General features: G+C 47.8%; 10 protein-coding genes across 10 annotated transcripts; 5 read left to right on the forward strand and 5 right to left on the reverse strand.

The window, feature by feature from the left end:
- Nucleotides 1–219: 219 nt before the first annotated feature.
- On the reverse strand, nt 220–1,343 carry FSUBG_2235 (lipase esterase; the record flags this gene model as incomplete). The annotated part of the gene is made up of 2 exons (XM_036679987.1): nt 220–382; nt 442–1,343. 2 exons carry the CDS (start codon nt 1,341–1,343, stop codon nt 220–222), a joined length of 1,065 nt encoding a protein of 354 aa, XP_036542156.1.
- Nucleotides 1,344–1,688: 345 nt separating this feature from the next.
- On the forward strand, nt 1,689–2,589 carry FSUBG_2236 (short-chain alcohol dehydrogenase; the record flags this gene model as incomplete). The annotated part of the gene is made up of 2 exons (XM_036679988.1): nt 1,689–2,306; nt 2,356–2,589. The coding sequence occupies 2 exons, from the start codon at nt 1,689–1,691 to the stop codon at nt 2,587–2,589; spliced, it is 852 nt and encodes a 283-aa protein (XP_036542157.1).
- Nucleotides 2,590–2,810: 221 nt separating this feature from the next.
- FSUBG_2237 (alcohol dehydrogenase) lies at nt 2,811–3,911 on the reverse strand (the record flags this gene model as incomplete). Its single annotated transcript, XM_036679989.1, has 4 exons — nt 2,811–3,073; nt 3,128–3,656; nt 3,709–3,845; nt 3,896–3,911. 4 exons carry the CDS (start codon nt 3,909–3,911, stop codon nt 2,811–2,813), a joined length of 945 nt encoding a protein of 314 aa, XP_036542158.1.
- Nucleotides 3,912–4,548: 637 nt separating this feature from the next.
- On the forward strand, nt 4,549–6,588 carry FSUBG_2238 (4-coumarate ligase-like 7; the record flags this gene model as incomplete). Its single annotated transcript, XM_036679990.1, has 7 exons — nt 4,549–4,591; nt 4,643–4,878; nt 4,930–5,301; nt 5,349–5,606; nt 5,660–5,822; nt 5,873–6,207; nt 6,256–6,588. The coding sequence occupies 7 exons, from the start codon at nt 4,549–4,551 to the stop codon at nt 6,586–6,588; spliced, it is 1,740 nt and encodes a 579-aa protein (XP_036542159.1).
- A 1,554-nt stretch (nt 6,589–8,142) lies between these two features.
- Nucleotides 8,143–8,823, reverse strand: FSUBG_2239 (uncharacterized protein; the record flags this gene model as incomplete). The annotated part of the gene is made up of 2 exons (XM_036679991.1): nt 8,143–8,586; nt 8,653–8,823. The coding sequence occupies 2 exons, from the start codon at nt 8,821–8,823 to the stop codon at nt 8,143–8,145; spliced, it is 615 nt and encodes a 204-aa protein (XP_036542160.1).
- Nucleotides 8,824–10,202: 1,379 nt separating this feature from the next.
- Nucleotides 10,203–11,186, forward strand: FSUBG_2240 (uncharacterized protein; the record flags this gene model as incomplete). The annotated part of the gene is made up of 1 exon (XM_036679993.1): nt 10,203–11,186. One exon carries the CDS (start codon nt 10,203–10,205, stop codon nt 11,184–11,186), a length of 984 nt encoding a protein of 327 aa, XP_036542161.1.
- A 733-nt stretch (nt 11,187–11,919) lies between these two features.
- On the reverse strand, nt 11,920–13,320 carry FSUBG_2241 (uncharacterized protein; the record flags this gene model as incomplete). The annotated part of the gene is made up of 1 exon (XM_036679994.1): nt 11,920–13,320. The coding sequence occupies one exon, from the start codon at nt 13,318–13,320 to the stop codon at nt 11,920–11,922; it is 1,401 nt and encodes a 466-aa protein (XP_036542162.1).
- A 1,955-nt stretch (nt 13,321–15,275) lies between these two features.
- FSUBG_2242 (uncharacterized protein) lies at nt 15,276–18,051 on the reverse strand (the record flags this gene model as incomplete). The annotated part of the gene is made up of 2 exons (XM_036679995.1): nt 15,276–16,710; nt 16,754–18,051. The coding sequence occupies 2 exons, from the start codon at nt 18,049–18,051 to the stop codon at nt 15,276–15,278; spliced, it is 2,733 nt and encodes a 910-aa protein (XP_036542163.1).
- A 773-nt stretch (nt 18,052–18,824) lies between these two features.
- FSUBG_2243 (uncharacterized protein) lies at nt 18,825–19,669 on the forward strand (the record flags this gene model as incomplete). The annotated part of the gene is made up of 3 exons (XM_036679996.1): nt 18,825–19,060; nt 19,106–19,322; nt 19,373–19,669. 3 exons carry the CDS (start codon nt 18,825–18,827, stop codon nt 19,667–19,669), a joined length of 750 nt encoding a protein of 249 aa, XP_036542164.1.
- An 806-nt stretch (nt 19,670–20,475) lies between these two features.
- On the forward strand, nt 20,476–22,717 carry FSUBG_2244 (uncharacterized protein; the record flags this gene model as incomplete). The annotated part of the gene is made up of 6 exons (XM_036679997.1): nt 20,476–20,736; nt 20,779–20,910; nt 20,980–21,040; nt 21,223–21,604; nt 21,779–21,865; nt 21,916–22,717. 6 exons carry the CDS (start codon nt 20,476–20,478, stop codon nt 22,715–22,717), a joined length of 1,725 nt encoding a protein of 574 aa, XP_036542165.1.
- Between the last annotated feature and the right edge of the window lie 97 nt (nt 22,718–22,814).

Below are 22,814 nucleotides of genomic sequence, written 5' to 3' on the forward strand. Positions count from 1 at the left end.
GGTTAGTTGAGTAGCTTTATTTTCAAGTTGATGATGGGTAGATGGCATCTAAAACACCTACTAAACTTGGGGAAATTTAGGATGCTTTAGGAGAACTTAGAGTATTTTACGACATCTTATAATCAGTTTACAAAGTATTGGAAAATTATCTATCGCCTATCTTATCATCCAGTTCAGATTTCCGAGGCCCTCAAGGTTATGGTAGACGAGATGTGCTGGCTAAGCGGTTTTAACATCAAACGACCTAGCCTTAGGGTTTGAGAGTGCCCAAATAATCCCCTCCTCCATAACTCTATCCCATCTCTTCGACTCAGTCAACTGAGTCCCATATCTACGAAAGCCATGAGGCAACCCTTTGAAGACATGAATATCCGTGGGGACACTGTTATCGTTTCATGTCAGTCGTTTCACTGATATCAAAGTAAGAGACTGCTGACTTACCCTGCCTCGGCAAGCTTCTTGCCATACAAGAGTCCTTCATCCCGCAGAGGATCGGCACCGGCAATTCCAAAGACAGTGGGAGGAAGACCCTTCACCTGAGAAGCCGATGCATTTCCAGTGTTTGCTCGGAAATCCTCAGCATCTGGAAAAGGGACCGGAAACTTCAGCATTCCAGTAAAGAAATCGATGACCTTTTTTGGAAGGATCGGTGCATCTTCATTCTGAACATATGAAGACACCAAGGGACTCGTGAGTTGGTCAAGTTGTGACTGATAATGATCAGGATGAACCAAGGCCGGGATCATCAGAATCTGCCCAGCAATCTTGGGATAATGTCGGATATCTGGCGCAGAGATGTTCTGTCTCAGAGTCAGGGCTGCTGCCAACTGAGCACCAGCGCTGATCCCTCCAATGACAACCTGGTCAGATTTGCCTTGAAGCTCGTCGATATGATCGTGTACCCAGTAGAAGGCATCTTCAACGTCATTCCAAGCTGTAGGGAAAGTATGATCCGGCGTGTGGCGGTAGTTCACATTGATAACCGTTACTTTGGCACCAATTGCAATCCGCGAGGAGATGGCATCTTCAGATGAGAGAGTGCCGAATAAATATCCTCCGCCATGAAGGTGGATGTAAATCGGTAGGTGAGCATCATCCGCAGCATCGACGGGCCTATAACTTCGAGCTTCAATGAAAGAATTGTCTCTCGTAGGAATCCTGTAGTCTTTCATGCGGACCAAGTGACCCAGCTCCTTCATGCCATTAGCAGATATCTCTTCTCGGCCTTTGTTGACTACGGCCTGTCTCTCATAGATATCCGCGAAAGTTGGAGGAGGCGGGAGACTCGCTTCTACTGCAAGCCATTCAGCAGATTTGGGGCCATATTCCGAAAAGTCGCACATGATGACAGATTTGATGTATTTCAACGGATAATTCACGTTATTGATTAGTCTCAGTAGTAGTCACTCTCCTCACCAAAACACAGTCTTGAGGGGTATCAATGCCTCAGAGCACGTAATTGGCTGCGGCCATGTGATCCGTCTCCGTTCCTGCCGTTGTACCTCGGCGCGACCCCACAAAATGAGGTTGAATTAGAGTATCAGACTCTGGCAATTCCTGATTAGGAAAGCCGCTCAACTGTTCCGAAGGAAGCACCTCTCCATATTGACCTGATGATTAAATATTGTGAGTTGAGATGATCAATTGTATCATTTCATAATACAAGAGACCCAAAAACAAACACCGCCATGGCCGAGATACCCACTCAACCTCCTTCTCGTTCACTAAAAGACAAAGTCGCCATCGTCACAGGCGCCGGCTGCTTTGGAGATGGCATTGGCAATGGCAGGGCGATATCAATCATGTTGGCCAACGAGGGCTGCAATGTGATATGCCTCGACATGGATCTAGAATGGGCAACAAAGACAGCTGATATGGCCAACCAAAGCGCAGCTTCCAAAAAGGCGATACCAGCACAAGGAAATGTCACAGATGCAAACGATTGTGAAAAGGCCGTTGCTCTCGCAGTGAAAGAGTTTGGTCGTCTGGATATTCTCGTCAATAATGTCGGCATAGCTGGAGCATCAGGGACAGCCATTGATGTGGATATGGCTAAATGGACGATGGGCCTTGAAGTCAACGTTTCAAGCATGGTTTTAATGGCAAAGTATGCTATACCAGAAATGGCCAAGAACGACGGCGAGATAAAAGGATCTATCGTCAATATGGGGAGTGTAGCCGGCTTGAAAGGCGGTACACCTCATCTCTTGTACCCAACTGCAAAGGGAGCAGTTGTCAACATGACGAGAGCCATGGCAGCTCACCACGCCAAAGACGGCATCAGAGTCAACTGCGTCTGTCCCGGAGTAAGCTATGAATCTACGAGAGCAATAGGACTGAGCTAATATTTGCTAGATGCTGTATACACCAATGATGTACGCAAAAGGGATGTCAGAAGAAGCCAGGGAAGCGAGAAAGGCAAGGAGCTTACTTGGAACTGAAGGTACAGCTTGGGATGCTGCTTGTGCTGTTGTGTTTCTGGCGAGTAATCATGCGAGATGGATTACGGGAGCTATTTTGCCAGTTGATGCTGGGACAACCGCTGCTGTTGGAACTAGCTTGCCTGCTGGCGCAAGCGTTAACGGTTGAGATCGACTCTACAGTCCATATTAATGCCGAGACTTCAATCTTCTGTTGGAAACCTGTTACCCGATTAAGCTTCCTCAACCACCCAAAAATGATTTGACTTTGAGACTACTAAGGTTTAGGTTTAAAAGTGCCTTTCGGCTAACGATTACGAAAAATATGCGGTAAATTGAATGGAAACCCTTTGTTGCTCATTGCAAAGTCAATTGAATTTATAAGTGACGCTAATCATGTAGTAAGGCTACTCTCGCCTTGATCTTTCCTTCACCCAATGCCCCAAGCACTTCCTCAAAGTCCGGAAGCTTTCTGGTTTCAACTCGCGGACTGATATGACCAGAAGCAATAAGCTCAAGAACCTTTTCGAGGTCTCTGACTTGACCACCGTAAGAGAAAATGAAAGATAGTCTCTTCCTAGTACCAATCTTCATGTGAATCGTGTTTTCTGTGTCAAGACTGCCGATGCAGAGAAGTTTGCCGCCACGGCGTACTAAACAAATATTAATATAGGCTGGTCAAAATTCAAATGAAGACCATGTCTTACCGATATGTTGAGCATCTTCGAATGTCTGATGGGTACCAACAAAGTCAAGAACAGTGTCTATCTTTCCTTCCAGCCCATTCTCTTTGATGAAATCCTGGGGAGGCTTTCCCACCGGAACGATATCTTTCTCAGGTATGCCTAGAGCTTTGGCTTCATCAAGAAGTTCTTGCCGAATATCGGAAACTATCACCCTTGCTCCGATATAACGAACAATCTGGAGAGCATTGAAACCGAGCCCACCAAGACCGAAGAGAAAAACCGTCTCATTCTTTTTAACTTCCCCTCTCCTAGTGATGGCGTGAAAGGCTGTGTTCACCGCGTCAGTAGCTACGGCAGCTTCTGCTGGGCTAACGCCATCGGGAACTTTGACCGCAGCTCGAATATCAACTGCAGTATACGGTGCGTAGAAGCCATCCTGGCCAATGCCGGAGTGATGGCCTCTTTCACATAGCTGGGCTAGATCGCGAGAACATTCGGGGCAATCGTCTTGATTACAACCAGGAACCGCATGAAGAGCCACAATATCTCCCTTTCGGTCATTTAGCATTGGTCAATTCCAATATTTGAAGAATATCACTTACCACTTTCAGTCCTTTGTCTTCAACATTGCTACCCACTTCAACAATCTGTCCGCAACCTTCGTGGCCCAGGATATACTTTTCCTGGAACCAAGAGGCTTGCTTTTCTATCGTGAGGAGAGAATGATCGCTTCTGCAAACTAGAGTATTGGTCAGGTGTCAGTCAATGACCAGAGGGGGGTGTTCATACCGCCAGATGCCAGCATCTTACAAAGAATGCCATTTGGGGACACTTTGGGAACGGGCACCTCTTCAAAAACCTCGAATATGTTAATTTATTACTTTATGAAAATCAGGAGCGTATATTACCGGCTTCGGACTTCCTTTGTGTTTCCTCCACGCAAACATGGTTGCTGGCACTCTTTCGGAATTCGTAACAGTCATAGTGAATTTGATCAATGTTTTTGGTAAGCAAGGTTGTCTTCTTTCACCGGGGTGTTGGTAGCAGTAGTCCAGCCTAAATCAATTCCTATTATTCGGCTTTCTCAGAACTGTAGTCAGCTCGGTTTCCTACCTTAGACAGGGACGCGTCTCGGTAGGATTTTCTACCGAGGTTCTGCGAGGCAACGAGAACCTATGGTTGGCTTAGAAACCCACTTCTAAAAATCCAGAGAATGCGGGGGATTGGCCGCTATGTTCGATGGCAATGCTCTCGGTTTTCCTATAAGAGTGTAGCTCCGCCAAGAACTCCACCACAATTGTTTTCATGACGTTAGGTCGCTGACTCGCTGGCTTGCCGATGTCCTTCAATAAGAAATTCATTCTGGCTGTCTCAATATCATTCTAACCTATCATATTGCAAAACGCGTTTTAACGTGCGAGAAACAAGGACCTCGTATCAAAATGGTGTTCACTTCTCCAAGCTGGGTGCCTGAGCTCCCAATTGGTGAGTCGCGTGCCTTAATTGACGAAACTTCCCGTTGCTGACATATTGAAGATCCTCCGGATTCGATACCTATTGCTGAGTTTATGAAGAACGAGGCGTATGGTCGCCAACCTATCGCCAAGAGTAGACATCCTTTTACTTGCGGTATCACTGGTCGTTCATACTCAGCACCTGAACTATTCGAGCGCTCAGAGTTCTTTGCAAGAGCTCTGGCAAAGCGCCTTCAATGGCAACCGAATGAGGGAACACCGTGGGATAAGGTTTTGGCTATCTTCTCTTTGAACACGGTACGTATATGCCCGTTTGTATGAGGACAGCTATCTGATACATGACTCTAGATCGACTTCGTAACTGCCATCTATGGCGTTCATCGACTCAATGGCATAGCTACGCCAGCGAATGCTGCTTACTCCTCTGATGAACTAACTCACCAGCTCAAGGCATCAGGAGCCAAAGCTCTAGTTACTTGTACACCTCTACTCGAGGTGGCACTTGAGGCAGCCAAGAATGTGGGCATAGCAGACGAAAACGTCTACTTGTTCGATATACCACGATCTAAGCCTACCTCCAGTTTCAAACATGCTTCTGTAGAGGATCTCATCAACGAAGGTTCGAAACTTAAACAATTGGAGAAACTCCAGTGGGTTCAAGGTCAAGGTGCACGCCAGACAGCCTTTTTATGCTTCTCAAGTGGAACATCAGGCTTGCCGGTAAGATCATTCCCGTCCTAGCTATGATAGATGCTAATATGATACAGAAAGCGGTGATGATATCTCATAGAAATGTCATCTCAAACGTGTTACAACATGTAACCTATGACTCTGTTGCCAGACGGAAGAAGGGTGTAGTAACTCAAGCAGTCACAGGCTTCTTGCCCTTCTCTCATATTTACGGCCTTGTTATTGGTGCTCATACTTGCACATGGCGAGGTGATCAGGTCATTGTTCTCCCAAAGTTTGAGTTCAACGACTTCCTCAAGTCTGTTCAGGAGTTCAAGATTCGGCAGCTGCTGGTGGTTAGGTTATCTGGGCTTTTGAGACACATTATCATTACTAACAGTCTTGTCAGGTACCACCAATCATTATTCAAGTCCTAAGATTCAAGGATATCTGTGCCAAGTATGACCTCAGCAGCGTTAAGTTTGTCTACTGTGGTGCGGCCCCCCTCGGCGAGGAAACAATTTCGGACATGAAGAATCTTTATCCCGATTGGACGATTGCCCAGGCCTATGGTATGTCTATCCACCATAGATTCCCAAGAAAAATGACTGACAGGAACAAGGGATGACGGAAACTGCAACTGTCGTGACATCTTCAAGTGAAGATGATGTCTTCACAAGAGGCTCTGGATCCTTATTGCCGGGTGCCAAGGCCAAGATCATTGATCTTGAGGGCAAAGAAGTCACTGAGTATGACAAACCAGGGGAACTACTCGTTCAAGCCCCGTCAGTTGTGCTGGGCTATCTGAACAACGAGAAAGCTACCTCTGAAACCTTTGTTCATCACGAGGATGGCAGATATATTCGCACTGGAGATGAAGCCATTGTGACCTTGGCCCCGTCCGGTCATGAGCATATTGTGATCGTAGATAGAATCAAGGAACTCATCAAGGTCAAGGTAAGTGAACTAATTCCGCCTGACGAAGCCAATACTGACAATTAGCAGGGCCATCAGGTTGCACCCGCGGAACTCGAGGCTCATATTCTGACGAGCCCTCATGTCTTTGACTGTGCTGTGATCCAAGTACCTGATGAGAGGTCGGGAGAGGTACCAAAGGCTTTTGTAGTGAAGAGTTCTTTGGCCGAGTCTTTGGATGAAGACAAGGTGGCGAACGACATCATGAAGCATGTCGCGGACAACAAGGCTTCCTATAAGCAGCTTAGAGGAGGTGTTGAGTTTCTAGAGGTTATACCCAAGAGCCCAAGTGGAAAGATCCTTCGCCGACTTCTCAGGGATAAGGAGCGTGAGAAGAGACGCGCCGAAGGGGCGAAGCTATAGATGTTAGAATACTCGAGCGCCCATTTAGCATTTTTATTGTACGATTTGTCCTTCTTCGGGAGCAACTAGTAGTCTATTTCAGTCTTTTTTTATCGAATGTGAGAATCTATCGTGGTTGTTTTCCTCTGATAGTCCGAATGGAGATCATGAGGGATGGGAGATGTGGTAGGAAGAGCTCTGGAGCTTTGAGAGAAAGGGATGATATGCTTAGGGAAAGAGTTCGCTGGAGTCTCAAGAGGAGGTGAGGCGTTGATGAGGGACATACTGACGACTTGCTTGCAATCTAAACTTCGTAAGGGAAGTGGAGATCGTAGAAGGAATAAAGAGCAAGCAAGCTTTGATGGGGAGAATGTTGAAAGAGGTTGAGGAGAAATAGCGATGATGAAAAGGAGTGGTGGCGGTTGAGAAGCCTAAGACAAAGAAAAGGGTCAAGCAGATGGCGAAACTAATCCGAGTTAAGAATAGATTTAGTCGTTATAAACTCATCTGCATCTTACATAGTTCTAAAACAAAAACAATGCAGGGTAATCAAATATTCAAGTCGAGGAGCAGGCGTCCGATTCAAGATCAGCTCTTCAGCTAAATATGGTTAGCCTCATCGGAGGCAGTCCTAAAAGCCATTGAGCCCTTCCACAAGCTCCTACATTGTAACCTATCTTGTCTCGTGAAATCGCCTGGTGCCGACAAGTCGGAGTTCGGCTGAAACAACCACGGTCCAATCGAGACCGCTTAGCGTGACGAGACTGGACAAGCTCAAACCCACGGAACAACAATGGGGCTATTATCAGTCACATTTGATCGATAAACAACAAACGCATACCGCCACACTATGCCATTGCTTCGAGCAGGAACACCACGGATCTATAGATATCGGTAATTGTTTGGAGAAGAATTTTATAGGCATGGCTTGGAACCAAATGGCGGACTTGGTAGAAGAAAAAGGACAAAAGGCCAAGGCAAGAACGACGCGTTGCGAAACTGATGCTCGCACTGTGACCGCTCCACCCAAGTAAGGTCGGTCTCCTGGCTGATGCAGCAGATTATTGAAGGTGCAGGCCTATATCCACTGTAATATACCGCTATGACCCTACTAAACTTTTAGTCTTCCCGTTCGACACAGGGCACCCAAGACAGATGCCCAATATTAGTTGACTTTGTAGCAACCAATCACGAGTAGCACATATCACTAGACTTAACCGTCACCTATTGATGAGAGTTTCATTGAAAGAAATTTTATCTATTAAGTGACTAGTATGTAGACACGGTGAAAGGAACTCAGCCTAAAAACAGTAGCACACCACCGCCCACATTCCCGTGCTTGAGAGCTGGTATAGCCGGAGCAAATGCTCTTGCGATATTGGGCCGATCGAGTGTAGAGTACTACTTGGGCCCTCCCCAAAAAATCGGAAAGGGTCAAAGGCTGGTCTCGGCAGACAGAAAAAGGACTTGCGAAAGACATAAACGAGTGAGGCGAAAGCGACGATCCTGCACTGGGAATCAGTGCTGAAAGTCAAGCTGTGCAAGAAACTCAGGACTTGGACGCCTTCGATGCGTCTAGGCATCTGCCATGATTTCCGTGTCCCGGGCAGCCAGGGCCTGTTTGTGTTGGTCCGGGGTGAGGATGTAGCCAGCAATGTTGAGGAGTTCGCGGGGAATTGCCATGCCATACTGAGCGTAAATCGTCTTGAAGTCATCGACGATCTCCTGCGGGGCACTCTTCTGGAACTTGAGCTTTTCCCTGTCAGCATGAACCAAGGTTTCTTTGAGTTGCTCCTGGGTTCCTCTGAGCTGCGCCTGGGTTCCTCTGAGCTGCGCCTGGGTTCCTTTGAGTTGCTCATCGGTTCCTTTGAGTTGGTAGAGAATGTCGGCGAGAACTTTCATGGGGGATGCAGCAAGGCCTTCGTCTTGTTTGTCAATTGGCTCACCCGGGAGCTGGTGTTTCCAGGAGATCTGGCTGATATCCTCGTTCAGGACACCTTCAAATCTCTGGATACGTTCCTGAGACTCTGGAGAGTACACTTGATACTAGCTGTGCACTCTCATCTTGATACCCAGAGGAAGAACCGAAAAGGTATGGAAATCCATCAAGCGTTCCATCTGAGGCTTGAATGACTTTCGGCCGACTGATGCATCTCGTAGCTGTCTGATGACCTCGCCTACTCGGGCGAGAGCTTGTTCCCGGGTAATGGACAGAGTCACGGTGTGGCCTTCAGCTGGGGCGCTTTCATTAGCCATGGTGCTCTGACAAGACAGTCAGCTTGGTGAACCACGCGATCGATACGGAAGTTCTTACAAGTGTAGCAAGATGTAGCGTATCAAAATTTGGAGATTTTGCCAAGTCGCGTGTCGCTTGGGAATCGGTGATATGTCTGAATCCTTGTGAGAAGAGTACATGGTCAGTTGATTTTGTCTAAAGCACACTTTGATATCAAGAGGAAGACTGACAGCCTATAATAGGAGCCGGAGAGCGTTGACTGAAAGTCTTTAGACCACGCAAATATAGTAGAACTCCGAAATGTCTTGCTGGGGAAGACAAGTGGACTCGAATACTGTCTGTCTTCTTCGCACAGTACGAATGTACGTCTAGGCGAAGCAGAGGATAATTCTCAAGATGAAGATGCAAATGATAGAGAAATGTTGAGATTTTTGAGACGGGAGAGGAAGAGAAAAGAGGGTAGGAATGTCGACCGTGATGGATTTAGCCGATGAAGAAAGAATTTTGGCAGCGACCTGGGTAGAATGTGTAGAATGTGTTGAATGTTCAGGTAGCCCTAATCACTTGACTACCTACTGGTGTTTGTTAGAATTCCTATACTATAATTAGCCGACACTGATGAACGAGAGAGCGGATACACACCTGCACTGCACTGCCAGCTTATGGAAGACACTCACTGCTGATCATTGAGACCTAACCTGAGCAGGGGACGTCGCGTAACCTGGCAACCCATTTGAGCTACCTTATATATAGTATTACTGAAGGGCTGTTGGGACAGCATAACTAAGATTGTCCGATTTCATGGTGGCTAGGATGTAGATACTACCTAAGGTATGTAAGGAGCACAGCTCCTCTCAGATATATGTAACTTGGAACTAACAACAACACAACCAACCCATTTTGTTTTAAAAATCAGGTCTCATACAGCACCTGCGAGTCCGTCCAGACAAGCATATTATAGACCAGATGATTGAGGGGGCCCTGGGTTTTCATTTCATGCATCGTCGACCTGATGCAATTGATGTCACTACAGAAATGTCGTCTTGTCTTGTGAAAAGTTGCCTGTTGTTCGAATAATGTCTCCCGAAGTCTGTTTCGAAACAGCATAATTCATCCAGAACTCTAACGCATATTGTTCCATTGGTAAATCATGCTTGATTTCTCTGTGAAAGCTCTTGATGTCTGTAAGATAGGTCAAGCAGGTCCTGTGATGATAATTCTTTATGATTGGAGGGAAAATATGGGGCATATATATAGCGTAAGCGCTTCCTCTCATTAGGTCGTAAAGGGCGTAGATGCGGTCAAATATCGGTTAGAAGTAAGTTGGATTTACCTGTCAGTTCAGTCAACATTACTCTTCGTGATTCCTTTTCACTTATTTGGTGCTAGACCTCCAATCATGAAGTCGACAGTCACACGCTATCTGAATGGGCGTATATGCGCCTACCGAGTGTCTAAGGAGCCGGATAACTCGATAGGACCTGTTGAACCTGCAGCAACGTACAAGGCCGAGCCCGAGTCCAACGAGGAGATTCACAAGATCCTAGCTTATGATGTCGCCTCGGATCTAAGCCGCGCTGTCTATTGCACCCGTAATAGCGTGGTGTGCGTCGGCCAGGATGGCGGCGTGCTGTGGCGCTACGAGCTCGAGCCTCACTCGACCGTGCTCCACGGTCATGTCCCAGACAGCGTCTTCTCCCTTGATGGGTCTACAGTTTGGGTGTACCGTCCTGACGCCATGGCTAATAGAGGTGACGACAAATGGGTGGCGCTGGGTGCTGATACGGGCAAGGTGCTCGCGGAGATGTCTCTGGGGACTGTTGGGCATGGAGGGCAGCATGTTCTTCACCCCGACGGTCAGCACATCTTGCTAGATGTTGGCGAAGGCCAGGATGGGAGTAGCATGTTCCGGGCAACTGTCGCTGGCGATCATTTCGGATTTTACAAGTACGAGTTTGAGGATCGCGTTCTGATTGATATAGCACCTAATGGCTGGCACTTCATGACTGTTAACCACGTTGGAGTCGATGTCGCATTTCAATTATTTCCAAATGGCGAGATGGTATTGCGCCTTAACCTTGAGGACCTTGGATATGCAAATGAGAGCGATAATGAAGATGAGTTGCAGATAGACTACATCGGCGGATTTCTTGACTCAGATATCGCAGTGGTGGCTGTGAACGGGTGGAATGATGGAGAGGAGTGGCGCAACTTCCATAGAGTGGACTTGCGGACTGGCACAGTGAGTGACTGCTTCGAGGCGCACTCTCAAGAAGGATATGACTTTGAACCCCTGGGCGACGGCACCTGGATCACCTCTCGACCAGATGGTAATCCCGTACGTTACCGGTGGCCTGACAGCGGCGAAGCCAAGAAACTATAGCCCGAGATTACAGAAATCACCCTTGTGAGCAGCTATACCAAAGGAAGGGGGACTCACCCTCAACCCTCGACCTTCGGGCCACCCGCTAACAGCGATTATCGTGTAACGGTTGCACAAGGCGTTGAACCACAGGGCAAAAAATCGGGCCATAATCGCTATGAAAGCAACTGTAGGTGTGCTACCGTACAGCGCTGTTACGGGCACCAATCGTAACACTAAGTTATAAGCTACCTTAGATATATTATTTATAGTTAGGACTTATAGTCAAGAGCTTAAATCAGTAGATAGAACTTAGTCAGATTTACTATAAAGAACTTAGTTATAGTATTTGCTTTAGCTGGAAAATTGCAAGCTAGTTTCAGTAATTTCTCCAGGTTTTCCTTTTTTAGTGGCTATGATCTGCTCATTCTACGGGTAGACGTTGTGCTTCATCTTTTAAATGATCAAGGTATGAAATGTCACTTGACAGCAGCCGGAAACCATGGACCAAATGTTTTAGATATCCATTTACTTGGCACAATACTTGGCTCATGTTGGTACACATCGACAGTCTGTGCTGTTTCCAAGCTGGCTGTGTAATAGGGACCAGATACCGTCAAGACCCGGGGCTGTCAAAATCACCTCAATATGAAAAGTTTGAATTTCAATGGCCCCCTTCACTTCGCTTAAGGGAATTGCATGACTATACTTGGGATAAGGTAAAAGAAGATTCCATGCTCCACTTGGTCCACTCTCATGACCGCCGCATTGGTAAGCTCGTTTTATGTCTCCTCGACCATTCCACAGCCCTATAATAGAACACATCCTCCTTGACCTTCGCCGTGATCTTATCCATATCCACGTCTTGTCCGTCCTCCACAGCCCTTTCAAGTTCCGTCAACAGGGCCTGACAGTCCCAACACCCACAGACACGATATTCTTGTCCAAAGTACACTCGATACAATCTCCTCGTCTCGCCAAAACCATCACCTAACTGTGGCTTCTCAATGGTGTCATCATGGTTGACGAATTTTCCGGCCAACACCTTCATCACTTGTCCGTAATACTTGGCTGTACACTGATGAGTGTGCCAGACCAGATCAATATCCAACGTTGGCACAACAGTGGTTTTCGACATCTTGAGGAGCTTGCAGAAGTTCTGATACCGCGCAATAGCTCGCCGAATTGTTCCCTGAAGGCTAGGACTTCGAATCCACATGAACGAATTCATCTTATCAACAAACGATGCCTGGCGAATAACAGCATCTCTCAGTTGCTTCGCCAATTCCGAGTCATACTCTTGAAAGAGCTGTGAGTACTCCTTACACGGGCTTTCGTGTATCGTGGGTCTATATCCACTGACCCCAAACCCGGTGTCCGACATACGAATGAGCGTCAGGTATGTGAGGTCCTTCCATGAAAGTATATCGTTGAACAAATTTGGTGCGAAGCCCGACGCCTCTTCATAGTTCGCTGCTGCAGCTGGAGGTAGGGTGAAAGCCCACTCTGTATTATTAATGGCATGGTGAATGTGCTTCCAGGGAAACTTGACTGAGAAAAGAGGTTCTTCTGAACAGGTGTTAAAGAACAGCCGAGGGTTGAGAAGGAATGAATGCCAAACCATAAGAATGTCAAGAGGCGGGAGATTGTCTCGCGTTATTTCTCTTGCCGAAGACTTGTTGAAGTGTTTTCGCCATGCAAGAAAGCGAACTGTAGCAAGCTCAACAAATTTCGGCCACTTCGCCTGTCTTCGTTCCCAAAGCTTCTCATCCTTGAGCGTCTTCTCATCTCCCTGAGCCCCCGTCTTGGTCTCCCTCACAGGTTTCGTCTGCATAACATCGTCAAGTTCCTTAGAAACTAGAATCTTCTGCCTCAAGATGAAGAGCGTCTCCAGGAATTCGAGGTGGGCCGCGCATTCAGACAGAGTAGGCAGAGCCAAGTCCAGAGTCATCCGTCGTCTTGAAGGCTCATTTTTGACACTGATTGGTGTCGTAAATTCAAAGATGCCAGGGTCTGGGATTACTGGAAAGTCCTCTGGTTTGACGGCGAGTTCGTATGGTAGGCCGTTCGGATTTTTTGGACGCGATGAGCCTGAGACCATGTCCTTCCCCTGCTCATGGAGGGAAAGTTTAGTAAGCCGATGCTCCAAAGCCATTTTGCAGCATAAATCAGAAAATATCACGTTTCTCACGATTCAGGTTCCTCTTTGTGGACATCTTTATTTCTTGGGCAGTGCCGCAAAATGAGGCGATCCAGGTGGCGCCGGGCAAGCAGTCTGCCAGCAATCCTCCAAAACTGCCTCGCCTCGCCTCAAACAAAAAGTGTACCACGTCTCAAGCACCCTTGCTTGTCAGCTTCGCAATCTCACCAATCGCGCGCCCTGAAACAAAGTCATCCTACGCCCGGCTAGAGAGGCAGAGTGCCCAGGCGTTCTCGACCTGTCGATCATCGCGGGGTTATTCCGCTACTGGCCACCCACTGTAAGTTTACTGACTGAGCTGCGACATTCACATCGCAACATCAACACCACTGTATCCTGGGGGTTGAAGCCTCTTTTAACCTCCCACAACCTTATCACAGTTCATGCTAACAGTATAATGCAATCATGAATACTCTACACAAAGCGTTCTTCTCGATCTTTATGATAACATGGGGTATCCTCATGCTCGTCAACATAGCTAGCATTTGTGGCAGGACAGCAAGGACATTTGGACGGCTTCGTTTCTGGTCGATTATCCCCCTCTGCCTGTACGGCTCTCTGGTAGTACTTAGTCCTTGGTATAGCCTGGGACATTTAGACAGAGGACGTCAATTTCTCGTGAGTAACTAACTCTAGATAATTTGCGACATGCGTATTAACGGTTGCAGGGCATCTGGTTGACATTATGGCCTCTTGTCAGCGCAATAATTGCGACGACATGCAAGAGCCAAGGATCGCTGGGCTCATGGAACTCGTCCCAGAGAAGCCGCGGTTGCTTTTATATCTTGTGCGTTGACTGGGCTATCATTCTGTTCTTGATTGTGGAAGTCTGCCGGAACCCGATTCCTACAGGATCCAAAGACTGGACATTCGGAGCAAGTCTTGGTAAGATCATGACAATGTTCACAATAATCCTTCTTGCTAGTCAGGACGTTCTGTTGTTCCCGCTCGCCGCATTTCCTCGCTTCATCAGCGTCCCAGCGATTGTACTCAGACGATGCTTCCTACCAATACAGCACAAACCGGTGAAGAGATGGCCGCATGACATCAATCGACTGTTATCGCAGAAGACTTCGGGTCGAGAAAGGTTATTGGCAATCATGCTACAAAACGAGGGCATCGCTGAGCGAGTCGCGAGCCACCTTCACTACGACGACATGGTAAACTTATCGCTCACATCCAAATTGATGCGCACTGCCATATTCTATCCCTTGATGGATCCAGACTCTCGCCGAGACCGAATAGAGTCTCTATGTATAGCATCGTGTCTCAAAGGGACGAAGAGCGAATGCTGGTCATGCGAACGTGTGATATGCGACGTAAGTTACACCGGCACGTCTCACTTCTCAATGCTAACATCATCGTAGACCTGCAGAGCCCCGAAACAGCGAATCAGATCGTCCCGTATAAAGGATCATTTCACGCATTGTTACGCAGTCTGTACAATGTGCTACCTGATTTCCGCTCCTGGCGGTGCAGCTCCATTCAATGCGAAGTGGAATATGCAAGATCTCGAGATGCAGCATATCAATTACTGTTCCTTCCGCGGGCCGCAATGGGAAGATGGCGGTTCATACCTATGTCGATACTGTATCAAGCTTGACGGGGAGAAACTCACCGAGATGAGGGAGAAGAGGGATGAGTTTTATCTCAGCAGAACATTGCCAAGGAATGTCGATTGCGCGATATGCATGTGGCCTATAGGGAAAAGGTCTACTCGGTGGTGGTTTTGTGGGAAGGGAAAACATGAGTGTCATTGGGCGGGACATCATACGTAGTATATGACTCAATGTATATGACTTGTGTATAATTGATGTAGATTCATGTATAAGATTCGTATATGGTTGATGTAGAGTGACTCGTGGCTGAGAGCTTAAATCAACAGACAGAACTTAGGAGAGTGCTATGCTTTATCCTCCGCAACCACCACATCCTCCATCACCACCGTCACCGCCACCGCAGCTTGATACGCATCCACTTCCACAGCTGTCCCCAGCCATTCCTGGAGATCCTGCTGCACATCCTGCTGCTACCGCACCACAGGCGAATGGCCCGGTGCCGCATCCTCCTCCGCCACTATCATCTGACGTATTTGTACCAACATCGGTCTTGATTGCTCTCCAGTCCCTGAACTTCTCATACTCTACAAGTCGTAACGGTTGAGCGAGGAAGGCCCAGTCGGCGACAAAGTATTGATGGTAAGCGCCTTTCTCAAAGTGGTGACTGAAAGGCTGTGCGCGATGAATGCCGCCGAGCTTGAGTCTATCCATGGTCTCGTCCTCATGATTGGTGAGCCACGTTGTTGATGCTCGGAATTGACTTGAGTTTGCCATAGCGACCGCAGTTGTGAGGAGGACGTCTTGGCCGAGTAGTACGGTGATGCGATTCTTGAACCAGTCGGTGTCTGTCATTATGCCTGGGGATGTCCGCTTCTCTGCTGATTTTCCGATGCCAAGCTGTGCATTGGCGGGATACAGTTGTCGGCCTCGCGCAAGATGCAGAGACGCGATAGACCAAGAGTCAAACGGGAAGGCAAGAACGTGTTTCGAAATGTTGCAATCGCCGCAGTTTCCGGGATACCGATCATATGCTTCGGTACAATCCCATGGAAAGACATCTTGATATGGGTAAATTGGTCCTTCCAGGCAAGCCCAGTCTGTCCAGTACTCGGCGAGCGTATCTATAATGTCAGAGTCATCGTGGCGTCCGTAGCGGAACTTGAGGAGGTATTCTTCTGTAAGACCATTTGGGACGTCGTATTTAGAGAATGCCCGTGTAGGAACATTTGAGCCAGGTCGACACACGAAGCTCATCAAGTACAGCGGCATTGGTTGGCTTACCGCTGTCCTGGGGGCAAAGAGAGGACCGAACATGTCGCGGTCGATCAATTTATCACAGAATGCCTGGCAATTATTATCACGATAATGCCATTTAAGCTGGACCTCTGGGTCAAGAAGATGGGCAGTGATGCTCGAGATGTACGCCTGAACCCTCGATGCGAGATATTCTTTGACGTGGAGAAGCAGACGTTTGGTACTCCGCTCAAGCATGGCTTCTTGCTCTGCAAAAGTCAATCCGTCCGCGGTCAGACAATTGGATTCATGTATGAAGGCGTCAATAAGCTCATCTTCAATGCCAGATTCGAAGAAATCGCAAAAGGCCCCTCCGACGACTTGCTTCATGAAGGCCTTGTATCGCTTCGGGTGTCGCGGTCTATCCTGCAGGTAGAGAAGACGATCTCTCTCGCCTGTGAGAAGAAGGGATTTGGTGATGTTCTCCGAGGGATCACGGATGACTTGTAATGAAGGCGGATCTCGACTGGTGACAAGGACGCCGCCCATAGTACTGAGTTGTCAGCTTCTGTCAAATGATGAGTCGGGCGACTTACTTTGCGACACCATTCTCAATGATCAGAGGGCCAACACGGATTGCCATATGAACGTTTCCGAAAGGATACTTCTCAATAGTCGACCGCAAGTATATCGGGATATTCTCCGGCTCATTAGTACTGAACCCATAAGAATAGCCATATTCCGGTACCGAGGTCTCGTTGAGATGTCCCAATCGACTTGGTTGCTTCCTGGTCACGGCGACGGGTTTCGGAAGCTCGCCTCCTACAGGGTCCTTCTTTCGTAACTGAAGTAGACTGTCGTTTTTGCCAAACTGTGATCGTGTAGACGCATACTTTGCCTCTGCAAAGAGGTCTGTGACTGTGTACAATCCACATCCTACACGACCAAGCCCACCTTTGACATGATGGCCCTCGTCGAGCGAGGGATCAATCGGCCAAAGCGACCGGGAGCGTCCATCTTTGTCCCGTCGACGAACTGTACTGCAATAGCACAACTTGCGACTGATCTCTGGCGTCAAGGCTGTAGGTAGACAGCATTCTTTGTATTTCTTAACGAAGCGTGTCTGGCCATAATGTGTCGCTCGATAACAGCTTTCGCATATGACAATATTTTCGTCGCTAGTGTCCTGAAAGGTGCATCCCCGAATCGTCGCCTTGCATTCGGAGCAAAGCTGGGGGACGAATACCGGCTGGTGTAAATCGTCATATGACCAGAGCCGAATTTGAGCAGAGGCAGGTCTTTTCCAGAACGATAGTGCTTTCTCCGGTTCGCGATGCTCGATAATCTTGTCGATGTCGAGGAATTGTGCTGATTGAAAAAGCATGCGGGCTCTTCGTCTCGCTGGGTCCAGTAATTTGCGCTCACTGAGGCCTCTTCTTATACCGCCCTTGATGCTGTTGCTCTTAATGTCGGCGAAGATATCCCAGCCACGGTCTCGAAGGACTTCATCGTATGAAGGTGGCGCTTTTGTGTCTTTTTTCGCTTTCTTGTCTGGACGTTTTGATCGTTGGTTTCTCTTGTTGCGTTCATGAAATTGGCGAGAAATATCGGAAACTGAATCGAGGAAAGTATCATAACCATAAATAAAGTCTTCCTCTTCCTCTGGGAGGAATTCGCATGTGTCTTGACGTGATTGCCAGCGCCCGAATGTCAACAGCAAATAAGGCAGCTCGCGCTCGACTCCTTCCCAGTACATTCGAAGCAGCTCGGTTTCCAGCAGGTCGGCTGCAGGACCCAGGCGGGTGCTGGGAATCGCAGGGGCATCAGTGATCACACCGCTGCTGCCGCTGGATGCCGGCACTGAACGAGACAGAAACGAGGGAAGCGAAGGCATCTTGAGATGAATCTATTCACACACCATTACATGATGAAGTTCATGAAGCGACAAAGGTTTTCGAATTGGTGACTGTCGCCTCAATCAGGCGGGCAGAATGCCTTGCATGAAGCCTGCCATCTTCAGTGACCGAGACACTGTAATCAGGCGGCGCTGAGGTGGGGAAGCGGAATTACAGCGCTGCAGCTTCGGTATCGCATCCTGCATAGATTTGCACTGAACAAGGCAGACTCGGCTTCCACATCGACCAGGCTGACATGATCATCGTCTGTGGTTGAGGCGCACTGTTTCGACAGTCAGGAATGATCACATTTGCATCCAGAAAGCCACGGATTATGTGTAAACTCAATACAAGCTTACCTGCTCCCAAATCTCTGGACCCTGCCGATAAATTGCCCGTTCAAGAGTGGGTGGAATGCCTTCTGTAATGGATCTCGCACTCGATACCCGATCCGGCGCCGTAAATCCGGGAATCGGACCTTGCAGTCTCCTGGTTCTGGCATGCTGAATTGAATAGAGCAAGCCTCATGAGCTTGTTTGTTGATGAGATCGATGCTAGTGCAGATCCTGTGGCTTTCGGAGAATTGAGGCTTCTTGGAGATGACGACGGGAGCGATAACGAGTCTTATAAATATTGGCGGCGCATGGGACCTTTTCAGGTCGTCAGATGAGGATTTGTCGACCCGATCACTGATACATCCGATATTTAAGTCGCTGGAGTTTCCAAGTTGAAGAATAAAAAGTTGCGCCTCAAGTATTCCATTATCGTCGAAATGAAGGTCGTTATCGCAGGCTCAACAGGGTTTATTGGGAAGGAAGTCGTCCGCCAGGCGCTCCTGCACCCCCAGATCACCTCCGTCGTCACATTATCGCGTCACGACCACGATCTCGCCGAAGACCTACAAACACCAGAAATCGAGTCTAAGCTCACGTCTGTTACTTGTTCCGACTTTAAGAACTACCCGCAATACGTCAAGGATGAGATCTCTGGGGCAGATGCTTGCATATGGTACGTCCAACCAGCTTCTCAATGTCACAACAACTAACCGTGCAGGCTTATCGGAGTGACGCCCGGCAAATTGAAGCAGTACGACTGGGACCAGGTCCGTATGATCTGCTATGAGTATGCGCTCTATGCAGCCGACACATTTGCGAAGCTTCCGCGCGAGGGCAATCCGGACCCGTTGCGATTCATTTACGTGAGCGGTTGCAACGCCGAACGAGATCCTGCAAAGAAGCCATGGATTCTTGGAGACTACTGTCTTCTTCGTGTACGTTCTGAAGCACATCGCAGCCGTTCCATTGCTAACAGTAAGTCCAGGGCCAGGTAGAGAAACAGATCATCGAACGCGCGCATCTGTCGGACGGGAGAATGCAGGTCCTCGTTACCAAGTCAGGAATGGTCAACGATCCGGATATGGGTTTCTTGAAACAAGGGCTGCGTTGGTTCTCACATGCTGTCATCAACATCCCGAACATTGGGAGGACGGAGTTGGTCGCTGGACTAATTGAACAGTCGATCACTGGGTTCGGTAAGGATACGTTGTCCAATGCGGAAATGGTCGATATTGGAAAGAAGGCATTAGAGAAGAATGAAATTTTGGAAGTGAAGGCCTAATATTAATTGATCGTAGTTAGTATTGTCTTTGCACGTCAATAATGTCAAGATACCAGAATTACTTCCGTTCCTTAATGAAGACGTGTTGTTTATACACTTGCAAGTTCAACACGCGACAATTGGAAATTTGGGCAAACTTTTGATGAAAGCACACAGTAGCAAGTGCCCATTTGTCCATCAATAGGGTAGTTTCGATGAAAACGCGTCTTTGTTGACACGCGATGCCATGGTGGGGGAAGAATATTGGTTGAGGCGATTCTGAATTACATTCAATACAACCAAATAAGAAGAGAAACACGAGGCAAGTAGACCCAGATATATAGCAATCTACCCCGATCAATCTTGAGGGATCAAAATATAGTTATTTAAATATATTGAATAAATTTCTACAAATAGACTGACAAATATTTGCACTGGAATTGAACAGAATTCGCCCCGTACAATTCTCCTACCCTAAGCCTCCGACATCGTCAATTCACGCGACCGACGTCAGACAGGAAATGAGTAACCATGCACTCAACCGGACCAACACAAATGCACGCCACGACATTCACCGACCACATTTGGAACATCACGGAGGAAAAGCTCCTCGATTGCGCTACTTCTTGGCTGTGCATGATGCACCTGTAGTGGTTGCTTGAATCAATATGACGCCGTGATACGCGACGCGGCGCAATTGCCATCCCTGACATCATGCGCTAAGGATCTTGGCTACCCCAAGTCAAGACTCCCCGTATCCTTATTTCCAGTTTTCGTATTCACTGCGGAAATATTTTATTTATGTTTTGGGTGAGAATTCATGTATTATGGATCAGAATACATGTCAAAAGAGGCACATCGCTGCCAACCTTGAGCACGGTGCTGATGGCAGCACAACCCTTCACACGAGTGTTCAGAATGCGCCTTTGCGTCACGATGCAATGGACAAAGGACAGGAGGATGCTATCCCCGATACAGCCGAAGTTAAAGACGTGGGCTGGGGCGATGACCAGATACGACCCGAGGATTATGCTATTGATGGCATGAAGAATGAGGATATCTGGCTTCTCGTCCGAAGGTTCAATAAAGTGAGTAGACCACTCAAGTTATATGTTCATTAACCTGATTAGAAGCAGCGTGTCTTCCATCTCAAACATGCCCCAAATCACCCGGAAGATGAGATGGATTTCAACGTTGCTGAAGAGGAGCAATTCTCTCCGAACAAACTGCGTGCACAAATCGAAAGACTTTACATGGGGGCGGTAGGCGTTTCAATCCGGGGTCATCGAAGAATACTGACCGCTATAGATACTTGGATTCATTATGTTTAGACAACACCTCTCGAGACTCCAGTCCTGGAGGGAACCAAGACGAACATCATGCTTCTGTCTAGTTCGTGAATCCTTTTCTCGTGCAAATAACACCTCCGCTGACTATTAAGGTTTATCTCGGTGCATGGTATTTCAACTTCCTCATGCCAACATTACTGACAGGTTTGATGGCCATCCTGGTCTCTCCAAAAATTCGGAATACCTTATTCCCGCCTTGCCCGCCTGCACTAGTCCATTACCAAGGCGGCCACTTGATAAAACCAGCCGCTGGTATCCTAGGCACGGTCGACACAGCTACAGGCGCTCCAGAGAGCCTCAAAGGTGAGACTCTGGAGAGAGAAGCTAGCAACTTTGCAACAGGTCTTGTAGCGCTGTCTATAAATATCTTTGTCGACAAGGATCCTCAGCACGATGAATCCCAGAGAGGAGGTGGAAAGACAGTCAACCTTCCGGACCCAAGGTCGTTAGCTACTAGAATAGCGACCGCGAAAGACAAGGCTGCTGGAATCGAGAAACCGTCCTGGGACAAGAGCAAATCGCCCATGCAGGAGCTAATGTGGAGTCAGATGAGACCCTTGATGCACTGGACATGTCGCTTCTGCGATGTATGGGAGAGAAGTGCAAAGTAAGTTGATCTCTGAAGTTATGGTACTTTATGCGATGATAACACCCAACTTACGGTCAGTCTCCTTGATCCAAAAGCACCTCTCCCAAGAGATAATGCCCGCCATCGAGTCGTGCAAATACTCCTACCGATTTTCATTCTGTCAATTTTTACATCCTGTTATATGTTTTACAGAGTTATTACTTTGGGTCTTGGGGTTGGGTTCTTTGGTAGTATCTTCTTGAGAAACTCTTATGGCTGGCTAAAGCATAACGTGGAGAGGTTTGACGCCCCTTTCAAAATCGTTCTCAATCCTGCTGACACTTGAAAAGAATTGTGTTCCATGGAATACCAACAGATTCCCAATTGACTATAGCCCTTTTACGACAGGGTGAACGTAACAAGGCCCCTCTGCCACCATCTCCCGAACCAAAATGTCCACCTCTTGGGGAACCTCACGACCTTGATGGCGAAGCTCTCAGTGCATCAATTGGAGACCGTCCAGTAGGAGCGTCATCCGAGGAGATTCGAAAGGCTGTCCAGGGAGAACCTGGGATTGTCCAAGACACTGGCGGCGACGACCACGAATACCCTGACCATGAAACTGGCGGAAACAAACGCGGCAAGCTTTTAGCTATCGTCAAGCCTGTTGTCCAGGTAGCAGCAAAGACAGTCATAGGCGTCAACAAAATCCGAGCAAAGACTGGAACGGTATCAGCTAAGAGTAGGGTCGGAGCTGCATCGACCAGGGACGAACCATCGATTGCTGGACCGGTTGAGTTCACATGCCGCTGGCAGGGAGAAAAGGGATATGTTTATCTCACTACCGACACTGATTTTCCGTGCCTATGCTTCTCAAGAAGATCAGCCGGCGATTCTGATGGTTCAAGCTATCACGAGGTACTGCCAACTTGGACGATACCAGTGAAGGGAATCACAACACTGAACAAATATTCTGGATACGGAGCTAAAGCGAAGCTTCTTGCTGGATGGGCCTTGGAAAGTGAGATTACGGATGGGCTGGAAATAGTTGAAAGCGATGGGAAGTCCTACTTGATCACAGCAATGGCTCGGAGAGATCAGCTGTTTAATCGACTTTGTGCTATTGGTGATCAGAAATGGAAAATCTGGTAGGCTGCTCTATCTAAGTAGATAAGAAAGAAACAGTGTTCCAGACATCTACACACTTGTAAACAAACCCCGCTTAAGCACCTGTCGGAGGTTCACTGAG

This window comes from Fusarium subglutinans (genome assembly GCF_013396075.1).
Source record: "Fusarium subglutinans strain NRRL 66333 chromosome Unknown NRRL66333_c0000019, whole genome shotgun sequence".
In the NCBI taxonomy this organism is placed as follows: Eukaryota; Fungi; Ascomycota; class Sordariomycetes; order Hypocreales; family Nectriaceae; genus Fusarium; species Fusarium subglutinans.